The 16,925-nt window shown below is 39.7% G+C and overlaps 4 protein-coding genes across 6 annotated transcripts; 1 reads left to right on the top strand and 3 right to left on the bottom strand.

The window, feature by feature from the left end:
• Positions 1 to 2: 2 nt before the first annotated feature.
• On the bottom strand, positions 3 to 8,032 carry ndc1 (NDC1 transmembrane nucleoporin). Of its 2 annotated transcripts, XM_079648108.1 has the most exons (18): positions 7,861 to 8,032; positions 6,951 to 7,071; positions 6,768 to 6,869; positions 6,107 to 6,281; positions 5,128 to 5,263; positions 4,895 to 5,003; positions 4,732 to 4,783; positions 4,488 to 4,620; positions 3,912 to 4,004; positions 3,753 to 3,834; positions 3,465 to 3,626; positions 3,070 to 3,324; positions 2,691 to 2,803; positions 2,126 to 2,176; positions 1,594 to 1,657; positions 1,405 to 1,505; positions 996 to 1,156; positions 3 to 900 (listed from the first exon to the last, which is right to left on the bottom strand). In XM_079648108.1, exons 1-18 carry the CDS (start codon positions 7,897 to 7,899, stop codon positions 837 to 839), a joined length of 2,013 nt encoding a protein of 670 aa, XP_079504234.1. In that variant the 5' UTR covers positions 7,900 to 8,032; the 3' UTR covers positions 3 to 836. The 2 variants fall into 2 exon arrangements, with proteins under 2 accessions (XP_079504234.1, XP_079504235.1); XM_079648109.1 differs by lacking the exon at positions 2,126 to 2,176.
• Positions 8,033 to 8,104: 72 nt separating this feature from the next.
• On the bottom strand, positions 8,105 to 9,327 carry LOC307020021 (uncharacterized protein). Its single transcript, XM_079651109.1, has one exon. The coding sequence runs from the start codon at positions 9,142 to 9,144 to the stop codon at positions 8,383 to 8,385; it is 762 nt and encodes a 253-aa protein (XP_079507235.1). The 5' UTR covers positions 9,145 to 9,327; the 3' UTR covers positions 8,105 to 8,382.
• Positions 9,328 to 10,192: 865 nt separating this feature from the next.
• Positions 10,193 to 14,209, bottom strand: yipf1 (Yip1 domain family, member 1). Its single transcript, XM_079647318.1, has 10 exons — positions 14,104 to 14,209; positions 13,685 to 13,813; positions 13,328 to 13,482; positions 13,125 to 13,205; positions 12,926 to 13,013; positions 12,628 to 12,744; positions 12,353 to 12,519; positions 11,988 to 12,170; positions 11,195 to 11,300; positions 10,193 to 10,883 (listed from the first exon to the last, which is right to left on the bottom strand). The coding sequence occupies exons 2-9, from the start codon at positions 13,716 to 13,718 to the stop codon at positions 11,214 to 11,216; spliced, it is 912 nt and encodes a 303-aa protein (XP_079503444.1). The 5' UTR covers positions 13,719 to 13,813; positions 14,104 to 14,209; the 3' UTR covers positions 10,193 to 10,883; positions 11,195 to 11,213.
• A 125-nt stretch (positions 14,210 to 14,334) lies between these two features.
• Positions 14,335 to 16,715, top strand: lrrc42 (leucine rich repeat containing 42). Of its 2 annotated transcripts, none has more exons than XM_079647317.1 (7): positions 14,335 to 15,107; positions 15,196 to 15,330; positions 15,419 to 15,537; positions 15,641 to 15,726; positions 15,807 to 15,920; positions 16,053 to 16,137; positions 16,240 to 16,715. In XM_079647317.1, exons 1-7 carry the CDS (start codon positions 14,719 to 14,721, stop codon positions 16,533 to 16,535), a joined length of 1,224 nt encoding a protein of 407 aa, XP_079503443.1. In that variant the 5' UTR covers positions 14,335 to 14,718; the 3' UTR covers positions 16,536 to 16,715. The 2 variants fall into 2 exon arrangements, with proteins under 2 accessions (XP_079503443.1, XP_079503442.1); XM_079647316.1 differs by having other exon boundaries at positions 14,340 to 15,107; positions 15,416 to 15,537.
• Positions 16,716 to 16,925: the final 210 nt, after the last annotated feature.

Here is a 16,925-nt window from a genome sequence, read left to right as displayed (position 1 = left end):
GATCTTTACATAATGTTTTTATTCAACAGGTCTCTGAGCGGATATCAAACTCAATACGCATTTTTGCAATCAAATCATTTTGCCCACACTTTTACCAGTCACACCAAATCTCCATCCTTTATCTGACATGACAGACAGCCTCATTTCTCATGAGCAAAAGCTGACAAACTAAATAGTTAACAGACAAACAGGTGTCTGATCTGTACATCTGATGGTGTATTTTCTAGTTAGAGAACCTGAACTGAGGTGGACAGCAAACGAGTTCTCCAGGCTGGAGTTTAGAACAAAACCAGATCTTTAAAAAAATATATATTTCCAGAACACATTTCAGATCAAGAGAGCAACACAGCTTCTTTCTCATCACTGACACGCCATGCCAACTGCTCTCTCACTCACACCAAATGATAATGTTTTGAAACCAGAAGGATATCATAATTCCATAAGACAGCTTATGAAGTGCGCTACCAAAAAGCACATCATGTAAAACAAAGCCCTTCACAACTTTTCCAAATGAATGAGTCAAGTCAAATATCATTATCTCGTAATACAAATGAAACAAATATTTTTGGAGTAAGTTGTTTTTGTGAGCTAGTTTAAATCTCCTAAAGAGGAAGAACAGCTGGGCTTCTATCCTGTTTCAGTCTGTCAGTGTAGCAGGAAGCCTCACACATGGAGGATGTGATATAACTATCAAATATATTCCACCATGACATCTTGCACACATAAATATAAAAAAAGGAGGCACTATCATGGGCTTTCAGTATTGGCCTCACTCATGCTAGTGCACACACAAGCTGATAAGAATCTGCAGGCACACGAGCCAAGTGTCGGGTGTTCTACTCCTTGTTTTCCAGGAACTGCTGCAATCTTTTCCGGTGCTCTGCAGACATCTGAATAGCACTGAGGATTAAAAAACAATATATACATTATACATTTTTATAGTCCCACATGTTTTGTATAATTTGAAGAGAGTCCATTTCAACAACAGGCCTTACCTTAAGTGACTTCCAAAAGTAGTAGTTATCCTGTAGATGGCAGTCTTGAGAGTGGCTCTGAGGGCAAAGCGCAGTGTTTTGTGAGTGGAGTCTCCCAGGCTGCTGGCCGACCGGACGGGCTTACTGGAGGCGTGAGGCAGCTTGAAGTGACGATCTACTGCCTGGAGACACACAACACAATTCACTCAATTTCCTTGATGTCTCAGCTTCTTGTCAAACAGATACAAATGGTCTTTTTTATACATCTATGTTGAACTTATGGAGCGTGAGTAAGTCTCTTCCAGTGGAAGGTTTTCACTTGCAAAGCCAATTCACACTCAGCACAACACAGATGGGCTTTTACATTTGATAGCAGTCCCTTGCTCCCCCATATCTCAGGGTAGCTGCAGTAAACCATAAAACAGCTTACCTCTTGTAAGACGAGCATACACCCGAGAATGCTGGGTAATGCAGTCTGTACGACCCCAAACTGGTCTTCTGAGAAGGAGGCTTGAACAAGGTACGTCAGCCCTGGGGGAGGATGTAACAGAATATATTGAGCATGGTGTATCAACAGGACATATCGGCTTTAAATGAACAGTCCACCATCTCTGCCCACCTTCTAAAGCCCAGATGTGAGCCTGGCTGTCTGCAAACAGAGCCTGACTGGAGGCTTCTGGAAGCTGCAAGAGAAAACGTTAACTAGTACAGAGTTTTCTAACGACTCAGACGGAAGCATAGCTACAGCAGACGGATGAATCAGGAAGTTGGGTTTAGTGATACTACAAAATGCATGCATGTTCAAAGGAAAATACATACCACTCAGAAAGACACGCAGACTAACTGAACTAGTTTCTAGTTCTACAATAAGGACATCGTGCTCCAACGTTACGACATTCGATTGGTGCAAACAAGAGTTGCAAGACACGCATGCTGGAATCAAGCTTTTAAAGTCATTAGTAAGGCTCATTGTATCAGCTAGGGGGGGGGGGGAAGAGCAACATTAGTAATGTGTGTACAACTACATCCAAACACAGTGATCAATTAGTGATGTCTGCAGGTGGGGGGGGGGGGTAGATTTGGTCAAACACGATGAGCGATGAGAACATGCAAAGAACCCCTCACCGAGTTCACATGCCACACATCCTTACCTTGTTAAACAAATACATTATCAGCACGCGCTTTGCCAAGAAATGTTTAACCTGAATGGGACGATTAAGTGTAAAGTTGTTTCACTTTAAAAACAACAGCAAAATGAAACACACGTAGCAATAATGGCGTTTCACACTTAACCCCGGGCTAAGGAAACCCTGATCAACTCTGCACTCCACCAGATGGTGACTTCATGAAGCAGAAGTAGGAAATCAATAGCCAGGCTACAGATAGGACACATGTTCCGAACATTTGTGGCACTCCTCCTGATTCTTCTCTCCAGTGGCAGCACAGAGATGATTGGTGTGATTGAGCTGTGGAAAAAAAAAGTGGCGCAACTACTAGTGCCATGTCCATCTTCTCACCTTCGCCCTCCTGGCCCATCAGGGCGTAAAGGATTGTTGGCTTTGGAAAATCATGAAAATCTGACAAGAGAGAGAGAGACCCCCTCTGTGGGTTTACTTTCGTTAGCCCAGGGTTAATACATGTGTGAAAGCCTTGGTCAACACTGTATACACTTAATGATATTGATTCTGTCATTCTGTATTGACAAGACTGAAATACCTGTTCTTTCCTGTTTTGGAGGAACTGAGCCAGGAGACTTGGTTTGGACGGTTCCTGTTTGGGACAGGGAACTGAGGAAGGGGATGCTGGGGGACTTCCATTGACCTGTGAATCTGAACAGAAATACTAAATCACAAAAGGGGAAACCAGCAGTAAAACCTTGACTTGAAAGATATCTATTTTTAATTTGAATACCAATGTAATTATACCCTGACGCACTTAAAAGTCGAGAAGATGTCATACCTAAAGCGTCAAACCCTCTGGTGATATTATGAATGGACTCAAAATACTACCATTAGTTTCAGAGCTACAGTACGAACCACGGTTTGAACATGTAAATAGTGGACCAAGGTGTTTCGTCCGAGTGACCTCCTCTCACCTGTGGGGGTGGACCAGAGTTTCGGGAGTCTCCTCATGATGTGGGGGCTCTGCACTGAGCCGAACCACGGGGAACACGGGTCCGCAGGAGCAGTCAGACGCCGCAGAGCGGGAGAAGCAAAAGGGCTGTCCGGGTCAGGACTAGTGAAGGGCGCTGTCAGAGGGCTCTGTGAGGCGCCAACAATGGAGCGAGCAAAGACTGACGTTGGGGTTTTCATCAGAAACATGGGCCTCGGGCTCATCAGATCTTCTGTACCTGAGGTTGATTTGATAAAGAACAATGGGACACAATGGAAGGTTTATTTTTATATGCAGGATAGCTAGGGAGGAGTCCTCAAAGGATAAAGAGCACAGGTAAAAAAAACTATGACATTTCTATGTTTTCTAATAACATACTTGATGTCTCAGATGAAGTCTTCCTCTCACTCCCAGTAGAAAGGGGTTTGGCCCGGCCATTGGTCGCTACAGTGTCATGATAGGCTATGAGTCTCTGGGTCAGATCATTCAGAAGAGACAGACACTCCTTACTGATGGCGTTCCAGTTGTGAGGATGGCCACCTGTTGAGACAAGAATGAACAGATAAATACATTTTTCTACTTTACATACAATCTGAAGTGTGTCAAGAAGTATGTTACAAAAGGTCAATCAAAAGCAGTCAAAAAAAGGACCTCTAGCGGACAAACCTGGCTGACTGAGACTGAAGACCTCCGAGCGTCTCAATGGGGAGTGTTGAGAGAGCAGAGCAAGGTCCTGCAGAGCTAGAAACTGACATGTGGAGAAAAAGAATCGTTACAATAACCAAATGCAAAAATTAGAAGAGAGGTACCATGTGTTTTATTCACCTTTAATATCATGGGCTGCTTGCCGGTAATAACTTTAGGAAGACACTGATGGGCATCCTCGGTAAAAGAAGACTGCACAGGAAAGCTGTACACCTGCAGATGACAGCAGGACATATATTATTAGTTTCAAGCTACTAAATGCACTTGAGAGGAATCCTGGGAAGTTCATGAATTTTATAAACAAGTTAGGCCTAGTGCACTTCAGACACTTGAGCACTCAAAGCTATGACAACATTGCCCCCTAGTGTCCCTAAATTATTTAAAAAGCAAACTGAAGTCGTCCCTGCAACACAACACTTTACTTTTAAGCCAATAGCAAGCACAGATTGGCAGTCAGATGTGGTTATCAGAACTTGGCCGAGTCAATGGTCATCACAGACGGCTGGCACTGATGTTAACCTTTAACCTTTGAATGAGCTTGAGACAGGTAAATAATATATAATCGGAAGGAAAGTTACACGGTACAGAAGAGAAACAGAATGGAAAAAAACATATATGTTTATAACCAACCACAACGTGAGACCTTTGCTTTTGAAATATTAGCCGTTGTATACATTTTGTCTTCTATGGACATACCTCAGTGACAAAGATCCTAAAGAGCAGCAGGGTGACGTGCCATGTGAGGAGCAGGAAGCCGGCACTGACCCACAGCTGGTACAGCAGGTTGAGGTCCAGCAGGCCAGCTATGCTGTCAAGAGGGTGGACAGAGCTGGGGATCACAGAAAGACATTAATGGAGTCCAAGAAACAGCAGTGAGTGGCTGCATGTATTATTGTTTGAACAGATTGTAAAGACTCGATAACACAGAAGCCACACTGACCTGTTCAAATGCAGATTCAGTGTTTTACAAATCCATGCTTTTGGAATGTATCCTGTTAAAAACGAAGACCAGGTACAATAACTAATAGTATGCGTATTAAAAAAACGATTCATTCAAGCCTCTCCTAGCAGTGAAATGATAAATGTAAACAGACATGACTTACCCAAAAAGAAATACACAACAATGTAGTTCCTGACAGAGTAAAGGGCCTGAGTGGCGCTGCACTTCACCAACGAAGGCAGGGATCCCTTAAAGCGGAGGTATTTGTATTGCTGGAGGGAATAATAGTGGGTTAACATTAACAGAGGATGATAACAGAATGTAAGACTATTTCAATCTTAGGTATTTCATCTTGCCTAATGATCATTAGGGAGATGAATGAGTCGCATCACACACCTGAACAGTGAGAAAAGGGACATAGTTCATGTTGTAGATCACACCCAGCATACTGTGAGATAATCCAACGAAGGCTCCAGCCAGCAGCAGGATGAAGTGATGCTCGTTCAGACACATCTGATGGGAACTGTCAGCGCTGAAAACAAATGGAGGAAATTAAGACAATGGATGAAGCATGAATATTCAACATGATAGTTATGTTGTGCTGCTTACTAGGGCTGAACGATATACCGTGTCATGGCGATAACCGTGATATGTGCATGCGCGATATTTACATCGCAGGGGCGTGCGATTTTTTTTTTTTTTATATATCTTTTTTTTTTTTTTTAGGGCGTTCGATATTAAGTAGGTAAATTAACTCAAACATGTCATGTTACAATTATTTTTGCTGCTTGCTAAAAAAGGAAAACTTGCGCGGCTCTCATGTCAGGGGTACTTCAGTGGAGTGACATGCAGGCTCTGAGTCTGCATGCACAGCAAACAACCATTTCAGATGCCTTTGCCGGTGTTACACCATATGAGAAAGGTTCAAAACGGCATAAAGGAGCTGTTCTTAATTTTATTTGTATAATGTTGTTTAAAAGATGTCCACTACTTTGCTGCTATTTGCACAAAAAAGGTTTTAATTGTGGAATAAAAAGTTAAATGACCTATTTGGTCACGTATGTTAATTCCCTAATGTGATAATGAAGCTTCCTATAGTTTAATGTAATACGTTTAATCTCTTGGATCCCTTCTAGACACCACTCTTCTTCATTCACATATGAACCCCCTTATCTGAGGGTAAGCAACCTGCATTATCATGACATGTTAGATCATGACTTAAGGTATGAGGAGTCAACCAGTTAAGATCGAGACGTCCGTGACTAAAATCCTTCATCCGATTAAATATAGTTAAAAAAACGCATTATATATATCGCAGCGGAAAAGAATATTGCAATATCAATTTTTTTCAATATCGTGCAGCCCTACTGCTTACCCATCGCCCGGTGTGCAAGGGTAGGCGATCGTTTCATATCTGCCCCCGATGGCGATGGCACAACACCAAGCCACGATTATTCCCATGATGCAGTGGGCCAGGGAGTTGACGAACTGACGAGGGTGGAGCAGCTGACCCAACAGGGCGATTTTCGAGCATGCAATCGTCGGGATGACTGAAAAGAAACAACAGATTTACAACCGAAGAATATCATATGCTAGAGGTCAACTCTTGGCCTGTCAATCACAAGACTTTTCTCAACACTGATTTATTAAAAAAAAGGTATGTATATTTAGAATAATTGACAAGAAGTGCACATTTTGGAACCACGCTTTATACTGATTGATGTATGTTATACTGTATGAAAAGTATTACATATATTAAAAAATGTCCAGAAAAGGTGAGGTGTTTCTTTAAATGCATTCATCACTCTACAATGAACAACCTGATAAGGAAATTATGTATCAAATGATGTTATACCAATTATTTCATTTGCAGATAAAATTATTTACTTTCACAGTGAGCTGTCACTTCTGATTTATGAACCCTATGCCTAAGCCAAAAGCCTAAACTATCAAGGCACATCCTTTTAGACAAAGCCATTTACTATTTAACAAAACAACAACACAGGAATATTTCAGAATGACATCATGTCTCTCACCTGTATAATATTCCAGGTTGAGGAACCCCACCATGATGATGACTCCACACAGCAGGATGAAGGAGAAGATGGCACTTGCACTCGTTAAGAAGGACAGACATTCTGCATGTAAAAAAACAAGTCTACAGTGAGCTTCAGACAACTTCAGATAGTCGCGAGTCTCATATCACAATGACCACTGACCTGATACTGAGTGGATGGGGTGAAGCAGACTGAACCTGCTGAGGAGCACAAACACTGCTGTGATGGGGGGCAACAACAGGACAGCCCAAGCGATACTCGCCACAGCTCTCCAGCAAATCACCTGTAGAAAACAGCCAGTCATTATTAAATACATAACAAACACAATGTTAACTCACATTGACAGTTTGAAAAATTCGAGAATATACGTTAAAAAAGTTAAGGGATGATTCAATATTGTTGTTATCATTTCTGACATGCTTACCGATTCATTCATATTGTAAGTAATAGCTATGGTCATTTTGTTTTCCTTGTTGTCTTAACTTCTTTGAGTTTGTACATACATTTTGAAACAAAAGACATCCGTATCTGGAAAATTCTATACAAATATATTTTAAGTTGAAATATTCTCATGTTGAGAAATTAATTAAACAATTGCATTTTTCATTTTTTAGATATTTTTGTTTCAATCATAGCGCTGTTTACATTTGTGCAAGAGGACTAACAAACTCTTTTTCAATTATTCCTGATGAATTTGGCTCACTTCTTAAAGTCTTTTAAATTCATCTCATTAAAAAACGTAACTTTAGACTGAAATGTGTTGATGTATTTGTATTATAATTGTCAAACGTGCGCTCCCTAGCCTTTATTTCAAAACAAAGCTTTTTTTGCTCTTGATAATCCTATGTACTTTTTTCAAATTACTCCGGTTTCTTGTATGGTATGTGCTTTTAAACTGTGCCACTTTTCTTAATATTTTTGTAACTTTGGTGCTTTTGTGTGGATTCATGAAAGCTGAATGTTAGCTACAGCCACAGCTAGCATAAACAGAGAGGCTAACGGTAATGTATTAACGCCAACTCACGCGATACATTTTCTCTTCTATGAATGAATACTTAAGTTAAAGACTCACCTTGCGGACAAACCAACAGCTTTGCTCAGCAGAAAACATGTTGCTGGGATAAATAGAGAGCCAAATGGTGATAATAATCTCTTCGGCTCTCCTGCTGTCAAACTATTTTCCACTGTTTCCCATATCGCGCCACATGCATTCAAAGGACCCTGAAGGACCCCGTTAAGAGTTGTCCGTGTACCTGCCTGTTGCTAGCCAGACGATTGTAGTATAATGAGCTTGTTCGACAATAACATATTCGGACAGTCGGTCCAACTCAAGCTAGGTTAAAAAGTACAAGCCAACAAAGTATAGCTAGGCTGTTACAGGTAAATGTTGACTGAAACAGAGTGATACAAATTCTGAAATAACTACATTAAATTACAGAAGGCATCAAAACAAGCCAGAAATCAGCTTTACATTATTTTATATTGCATATGTTTTACTTGTTTGTTTGATATTTACATATATATCACACACTAATAATTATCTGTTTTATCTCGCTTTACTTTCTCACTGCAGTCTGACTGTCACAGAATTAAGTTAATTCTTAATTCCATTGGTTTCGTCGTGCATGAAAGATGTATTTTCATGATGAAAGTCATTTCCATAAGTTTGGAAACTGTGTTTATCCAAAACTGTCTTTTTGTCATGGTCCAGAGAGAGTTGCTTGATCTCAAAAGCATTGACTGGGAGCTTTTGCGATGAATTGACAGACATCTCAGTTTGAATGGCTTTATGAACAAATGGTTTCTGTGCAGGTTTCTGGATAATTGCCGGGAGGGCGGCGGGTTGATCCCTCTGGACCTTCTTGTCTTCCCACAATTTCAGCAGGCGGCGTTGATTATTTGTCATATCCTTGAGATTTTGCTGCAATGAATGCACTTGATCCTTTAAAAGTGTTTTAGATGTGACTGTGTTTGCCAACTCAGAGGTCAAATCATCAATGTTCAGACTCAGTTTGGCAACCTTCTCCACAAGGGAACTGCACTCACGGTCCTTATCTTGCATGTCATTGATTATGTCCTTTGTGGTCTTTCCAGTGAACTTAGGGTTGCACTCAAGTCCAATCTCAGTGCGAAGACCCTTCACTTGTTTCCTCAGCTCCTTGTTTTCAACCGCCAAGGTCTTCAGCTTCTGTTTCTGAGCATCAGTTGAACGCATCCTGGACTCATACTGTCTCAGTTTCTCTCTGAGAACACCTTCTCTGTGCATGGCATCATCTCTTTCCTTTCTGCATTTCTCCAAAAGTCTTAATGTCTCAAATTTGGACACTTTTTCACCTTTCCCTTGTGAAGTGGCCATCTTGTGGTGATAAATTCTCCAAATCAGAAAAAAGAAAATTAAAATGGCAATTACTTCAAACTAATGTTATAACTCACAAGCTTTTCCAATAGTTCTTGCGCATTATGTTGGCAAATCCACTTCGCAAGCTGGAGCAGCTACAGATGAGGCAGGTAGCATTCCTCTAAGAGGGTTATCTGTTTGACAGGCACCTCCTGTGTAACTCAAAGCTGGGGCTAGAATGACCATTAATTAGGGCGCCACCATCCATTGACACCGTTTCAAGTGACAAAATGTTTTTCCTAATTTGTTGATTAATCAGCTAACGTTGCCCCTGTTAATTAATGGAAATCATAAACTTAACAGAGTTCCCCCCCTGCGTGCAATGTATACACTGAGTGCTTGTACACAGGATTTACATACATAAGTAACATTTTTCCACTGTGTGCATCCAAACAGTGACACAGTAGATCCTATTAGGCAGGACAGTTAAGATGGATGAGTAGGAAAACAGTAACAGCAGCCAAATGTCCACTTTTAAAGTGAACGCTCTCTTTGAGATGTTGAAGTTATACCAATTAGGTACAATCTATCCCTTCAATATTTAAAATGTCCAACTGTTGAAATGTACTGGCAGCTTTTACCGCTGTCAGGAGCGGGTAGAAGTGTATCACGTTGTCTAGACGTGTGGGAGCTTTGGTGAGTTTTCATACATATAAACTTATATTTAAAAAAGGTGAACAAAAGTCGTGAACTAACATTTTTTGCATTTATATGTTGCAACTGTTCAGGTTCAGAAGAGGAGTTTTGAAGTAGACAAAGATGGAAAATATTAAATTAATATCTTTATGAAAAATGGTTAGTGTGTTACATTAGATTGCCTTAAAACTATTTGAATATCTAATGTTGTTTATTGTACGTTTCCCACATTTTAAAAGTTTGGTTTATAGTAGTATGTATTTTAATGAGTGAAAACTGTTTGCAAATAATCGGTTCACTTTGCGATGTAAATGTAAATAATTTTTTATAATACCTTTATTATTGATGATGATTTTATCAAAAACGTGGGTCCCACAAAGAACATATTTTATTTGTTTACCCATGAAACACTCATTGCAAATGAACATATTCAATGTTATACATGTTATCAAATGCAGTTATTCAAAGTAAAAACAAATTATTTAAAAAAGTTACACAAGTGTAACAGCCTTGGACATTTAGAATGGGTCTTTGGCATTAGTTTGCGGCACTTATGGTTATATCAGAGAAAAGATGATACAAAAATACTAAAATTGTTCATAATAAGTCCAAGTCTTGAATTTCTCACTAACACCTGTTATTATTATGCTGTGAATAAAGAATCTTCATAACACAAAATTAACTAGCCAGTTCCCATTAACTGAGTATGAAAAATGTATATACAAAATCACTTTGATGCCACCAACATTACTGCATAGACTAGTTATTTAAGTACTTTGAAAAAAGGACTATAAAGTAGAAAACTGCCATACTGCAAGAGATCATATATGTGCTGAGTCACACCATACCCCATGTATCTTTAAGGAAGCTGAGAACCCATCCCATTAGAAATAACATACTTAGTACCAGTGTTCATTTCCAGAGGTCATTCAATTGAAACAAGCATTGACACTGGGGTTTTAGGTCTTGGGCCAGAATGTCCGAGTGCAGGTGAAATCCAACCGACCCATTACTTCATCACTGCAGCAACCTGATTCCCTCTAATAAGGCAACAGGAGAACCTGCAATTTAAAAAAACATATAACACTTGGTTTGAAAAGGAGAAATCATGTAAAGGAAGTCCGGTGTCAGATGTGCTACTTTAGCAGGTTAGAAGAAAAAAAAAAAAAAACACTTGAGAAAAAACACTAATATAAGCCAACAGTGTAATGCAGCTACTGCCATAGGAGGTCATCTTGAATGCCATTGCATGTGAATAAAACAAAGTCGATGAAAAGTACAAGGATGAGGAAGATGACACACACCTATCAGGTTATTAGTGGATGTACAAAAGGATCATGGCTTAAAAGGCTTGTGTGTCACTATTGTTTACCTTTAGACAATGAAAGGCTTCATGTCGCAGATGGTGCCTTGGTCAGCTGCAGTGCAGCAGAAGGTGCAGCTGATAGTGATGCTTCTGGTTTGCTAAAGAAATAGGCCTGGAAAAGCAAACAAGGAAAGGAGTCAAACAAGTGTAAAACAATCCGGAATTTACAATATCAAGAGAAACTACTAATCAATCAAAATAAAAGCCGGTGTCTTTAAGTAAGTGTGTTGCAAATGTTCAGTGTTCCAAGAGAGAACGCGGCATTATTGCAATCCATTCATCTTTGCCAACCTTCAGACACAAGCTTACTTTGTAGACTAATTACATAGACTAGACATATGATAGCTCTGTGCAGCTGACAGTTAGACTAATAGCCCATTCTCACACCAGTTAGCCAATGCAGTCACAGTTTCCTATTGAGAAAGTCTCCTCAGTGGGAGTGAACTTAACACTATCAGGTATAGTCATTTCCCAGGAACACACAAGGAGGATATACAAAATGCTATCCATGTAGTATAGTGTAGTGTCTGTGTTTGACATTGACAAGAGAGGTCAAAGCTTGGCCACGCTGAGTTCATTGAGGACAAATGAGAGTCTCTCATTGGCTCAATATACAAGGAGATGGACAAGCAGCTTGAATTGAATGGATTAATAAATAAGTGTTTTGCCAAAGAAGGATATTAAATGTTGTATCTTATTTCCCTGAACAGATTTATTTTCCATTGCTCCCAAGTTTGTAATAAATCCTAACAGTAAACGGATGTAAAAGCAGCTTCAAAGCTATAGCAAGCACAATTACCTTACAGCCTACAGCGAGCAGGACGTTGAGTAGAACAATGGCCGACATTATTGCTGCAATAACTTTGGGGTGGTCTTCCCTGACTGCAGGCCAGAAAGTCATCACCAGAACGGAGCCAGAGAGGCAGAGAGCCACCACGATGGAGCACCACCTCAGCCATTCAAATGGGATAATCCATAGGACCTAGTGTGGGAAAGAACAGTGCATTGTTTAATATTCATCTCCATTACAAGACACATTCAAGGCTCTGAATGTATTCATGATGCAGGGAAAAGTAGCATTAATCATCAAAACGTTATTAGATGTAATCATTCAATTGACAATATTACACTTGTTATTATGAGATAAAATAAATAAGGCCTTACCACTGCTGGTATGTATATTGCAAGGGAATATCCATATACACAGACGATCTCCATAAAGGAATATGACACTGAATTCATGATCTTGTTGTTTCTCCAGAGCAGGCAACCCCAGAGGGCAAGGGGTACAAACCAAGCATAGCTGAAGATCGCTGTTGCAGCTATTGTCACTGGAAAACACATCAAATACAAACAAATGAATAAGTAAAATGTTCAGTTCCATCTTACCTCCAAACTGAGAATGTTGAGCCATAATATTAAAAAATAACAGCACTTACCTTTTCCAAACTGTGGGCTATACTTATGGCCTGGTTTGCCTAAATTCAGCAGGAGGTTGGAAAAGTTTCCACTAATGGCTAGAGCAAACACAAGGGTGGTGCAAATCCAGAATGGTCCTGAAAGCACATATATCAGGCATCAGAAACTCTGTTTGTGTGCCCATTTGGTGGTACAACATTTAAGTACAGCATTACATCAACAGTACAAACAGGGAAACTTCTCTTCTTTTCCAAATTACAAGAAGCCGGACAACCTCTAATAATTAGGACTTGAATGTGAAACTGTTTAAGTGCTAACCATAAAGATCAGGACTTCTACGAAGGTGGACATGAATGAAGTTCTTTCCAGGCCATGGCAGCATAGATCCAATTATTCTTTCCTTCACCTGAAACAAATGTTAATAACCATTACACATGTAATCAAATATATTAATGTTCTGAACTCCATATTATAAGACAACATATTACAGTGTTAAAACAAGTTATGAATGCATTACGTGATGGGTCTCGATGTCAAAAAATCTTTGGTAGTACTCAAAAGTCCAGAAGGGGGCACTTTTATTTTGCCCAGAGAGGAGCTTAAATAAAACAAATAGAGATGGGCAAAATTAATAAAGTACGTTTTCGAAGCAACAACATTGAATAGTTCATAGTTCAAAAAGTAAGAAATACGTTTGAAAAGTGTTATTGTTGTGCAGACCTCTGTCTTGTCATCACTGGCATGTGGATCCTCGTCATCAACATCCGGAGTGAAACCAGCAGCCTTTCTCTGCCTCTCTGGCATGCCATCATCTTCAATGCTGATGGTGGTTGCATCTCTATTGGCTTCCAACAGATTGCCAGCTTCTTCAAATTCTAATTTCATAGCAAGGATAAATGGAAAATATGAATCCAAAAAAAGTGGATGTTGCTACCGATGCATAACAATGCAGCAGTTTAGAGAGATGTGGGTTTACAAGTGCCATAGAGACTTTGAGCGAGACGAGTAAACCGTATAACATCATCATTGAGTAAACTTCATTTCCATATCACATAAAGGATGCTGGAGGACACTTACCTTGAAATTGGAATGGATCATTAGTCGACGCCATTTACACGGATTCCCTGTCCGTGACGTGGAGCGTCAAACAGGAACTTATCGGCAAGTTTATGTTTCACAAAGACGATCAAAAGTAATCTTAGCAAGCTGTTGGATAAAGAAACAACATTTGAAATAGCTTAACCCCAAGTTGACCGTGTCTGAATGATGGTTAAAAATGGTGTACTCTATGAGCAACACAGTGAAAAAGAAACAAAGTTATAAGTTAGCTCAAGTTAGCTACCAACTCCAAGTCCTCACTTGACAGCTCACCAACAGTTACATTAGCTAACTTAATAACATCATTTTCCGACTGGGTAAACATATCAAGATAGCCTCTGTTTTATTAACAAATATAGTGCACAGTATCAGTTATTTTCTGAACAATTAACGCTTACCAAATTATCTATTAGCACCTCTAAAAATCATTTAATTTCTCTCAGCTAGGTTAGCGTTGGCCGGAACCGGATATATACCGGGCACGTCAACAAGCCTTCTTCCTGTATCGAAACCTTTTCAAAGTAAGATATTGAACCTTTTGAATTTAGAATATAATTAACTGTTTCATGATGGGTTGCATAACACATTTGTATAAGTTAATATATGCAAGATATCTGCTATCTATTTTTGAGTTTTGGGGGATCTTGAAATAAGTTTATATTAGCATTGGGCTTTTATTTTGAAGTTATCAAGCAGAGACCACCACCACCAACTGTGTGAACTTGCACGGTAGGCTACGGAACTCGAAGTACTTTACTCTGATACAAGCAAATAACTTGGCTTTATAAGCCAAATAAGATGAGAAAAGAAAGCAGATAATAGAAGACACTCACATAGGACTTGTGGGTCCTTTTTGGTCATGGTTTTAGCTGATTCAACGACCATGGATTAGCTCACAAGTGAGGTACTTTTGTTTTTTTAATGCATAAGTTGTTTTTGAACGCAACTTGGAAGCTGACTTTTGTGCATCTGTTAAGAGTGTCCTTCTTACAGGAAAACAAAAATACGTTAAGATGGAAAATAGCGCCATTTATGTCCGAGAAAGAGGAAACCTTCGTCGTGTCAGTGACATAGTCCTGGCCCAGCCAAAGCCTGTGTCATCATTCAGAAGGACAAATCCCTTTGTGCTGAGAAAAGAGAACTTTATATTCACCTACAATGCAGAGGGAAGTCTGAGATACACAACCAAATCTCTCTTTGACATCACTCTGTTATTCGTAGCTGACAACATTCACCATGTGGACTCTCTGGTGGGCTTCCCTGATCAAATAGGAGACAGGCTGTTTGCAGCAGCAGAGGAGAATCGTGTATTTTTAAACGCAGACATTTCCTCAAAAGCCCTGCAGTTATTCAGTGACGCTTATGGGGAGATGGTGCTTGGATCCCTCTGTCTGAGAAATAGGTCAGTTATCATGCCAACATATATCCAGCCTCACAGTGTGATGTGCCCGAGACAGAAACAGCATTTTGTGTCATTTTCATTTCTGCAGATTTCCACTCTTGCATGAGAGGATGGATGAAATAAAAACATTTCATAGTCTGAAGTGTCTGGATCTGTTTGGCTGCAGACTGGGTGATGATCATGAGATATTCCAGCATTTAACATCATCAAGCTCATTGGCAAGGTAATACTTGATTTGTCAGTCCCTAAGATATGATGTGGAAAATATATGAAGCTATGTTACTAACAATTCTGCCTTTCATTTTCAGCAGCCTAATGCAGCTTTCCATTGGCGGTAACAGGCTGTCAGACGTGGGCCTCCAAAGATTTACTGCACCCATTCGGATGCTGAGGAAAGGACTGGAATGTCTTCAGTTACTTGACGTTTCCTGTTAGTGACCAAACTATTTTAGTGCAGATACTACCACCTCCACAATTAAAACGGGTTCAGATTCATCATTGCCTGTTTAATCATTCTTATTTTTCCTGCACAGATAACCCTGTATCAGTCAGGGCTTTAAGATACATCACATGCTTCCCCAAACTTGAAAATCTTGATGTATCTGGGACCAGTTTGAAGGTACGACACTAACTACTGTGCATTACGTTTAGCTGCAAATTATTGTGATGCTGACATCTAAATGTAATTTATATTTCTAGCTTGGCACAGGATTGAAGACCACCATATGGGACCTGTTGGGGCTAATTTATTCTGAGAAATCACTAGACAGCTTTGATCACTCGAGATGTAAAACAGAAGGCTGGGCAGAGCAGGTAAATATATTCAGACAATGATTAAAGGAAACACGTTCCTGTAATGTAAGCACTGTTCTTCAAATAAAGGCTAAATGTTGCAATTTAGTGCTGGCTCACAACTCATGAATAAAGGCATTGTTTCCTTTCCAGGTGGTAAACCAGTGGGAAACAAATAACTCACAAATGCCAAAACTGAAGAAAATGGATGAATCCAGAACATCAGCACTTCACTTTTGTAAGTTTATTTTACCTTACATTCCCATTGTAATACTTTTTAGAATTAATGATGATGACACAGTGTCTAAGACATACTTTACAGTGTTTGTTTTTGTTGTAGTTGGCAGGCAGAAGTTTGTCAGAGACGTGCTGAATGCAGCACCCTTGGTATGCGAGAGCGAGGAAGAGGCTCAGAGAGAGAGACTGCATTTCTTCAGACCTGCAGCAAACAGTCACATACCTGAGAAACAGACTCCTTCCACAACAAATCAACAAGGCAAACCTTCCTGGCACAATATAAAAAAAAGGCAGCGTCAGTCAGAGAGGTGTGACAGTTCACGTCAAAGTCCTCCAACCAAACGTCTTCCCTCATCAGCTCTTACTGCAGAGGACCTTGACTTGTTGAACAACTACTGAACTATTCACCCTTGTAGCATGCCACAAAGAGCAGAGAGCAGCTTTGGTATGCAGGTTACCTCTAACACATAAGTGCAAATTACAATAATGTGTTTCTAGATCATTCAAACTGATGAACCGTCTTGGATACAGGTGGTGTTATGTGTATATATTTTTATAAATAAAGTGTAGTATTTTGTACGTCTCCATGTCCTTGGCTTTCATTTTGCTGTTTGGAAACGGTCTACATGATTTTTGAACAGTGCACATTATACAACATATGTCAATTGTTTTGCCTATTGCATCAATACTTAATTACTTACAGGGCAAGGTGGAATATTGCAGTGAAACAGCTCCATGCTAACAGTGTTTGAAATTGATTCTAATATTTAAACAGAATTTGCTTAGGAA

The sequence above is a fragment of the Notothenia rossii genome (genome assembly GCF_949606895.1).
Source record: "Notothenia rossii genome assembly, chromosome: 9".
Taxonomy (NCBI): Eukaryota; Metazoa; Chordata; class Actinopteri; order Perciformes; family Nototheniidae; genus Notothenia; species Notothenia rossii.
The sequence above is the reverse complement of the archived record's forward strand: the minus strand, read 5'-3'. Positions and strand labels throughout refer to the sequence as shown.

Coding starts and splice junctions, on each gene's coding strand:
- ndc1 (XM_079648108.1), bottom strand. CDS start 7,899: ATGTTTTCTGCTGAGCAAAGCTGTTGGTTTGTCCGCAAG. Junction 3,835..3,911: donor AGCAGCCCATGATATTAAAG/GTGAATAAAACA, acceptor TCCACATGTCAG/TTTCTAGCTCTGCAGGACCT. Junction 3,627..3,752: donor CTTCAGTCTCAGTCAGCCAG/GTTTGTCCGCTA, acceptor TTGTCTCAACAG/GTGGCCATCCTCACAACTGG.
- LOC307020021 (XM_079651109.1), bottom strand. CDS start 9,144: ATGGCCACTTCACAAGGGAAAGGTGAAAAAGTGTCCAAATTTGAGACA.
- yipf1 (XM_079647318.1), bottom strand. CDS start 13,718: ATGGCGTCGACTAATGATCCATTCCAATTTCAAG. Junction 13,014..13,124: donor TTGACATCGAGACCCATCAC/GTAATGCATTCA, acceptor CATTTGTTTCAG/GTGAAGGAAAGAATAATTGG. Junction 12,171..12,352: donor CAATATACATACCAGCAGTG/GTAAGGCCTTAT, acceptor TTCCCACACTAG/GTCCTATGGATTATCCCATT.
- lrrc42 (XM_079647316.1), top strand. CDS start 14,719: ATGGAAAATAGCGCCATTTATGTCCGAGAAAGAGGAAACCTTCGTCGT. Junction 15,538..15,640: donor TCAGTTACTTGACGTTTCCT/GTTAGTGACCAA, acceptor TTTCCTGCACAG/ATAACCCTGTATCAGTCAGG. Junction 15,727..15,806: donor TATCTGGGACCAGTTTGAAG/GTACGACACTAA, acceptor TTATATTTCTAG/CTTGGCACAGGATTGAAGAC.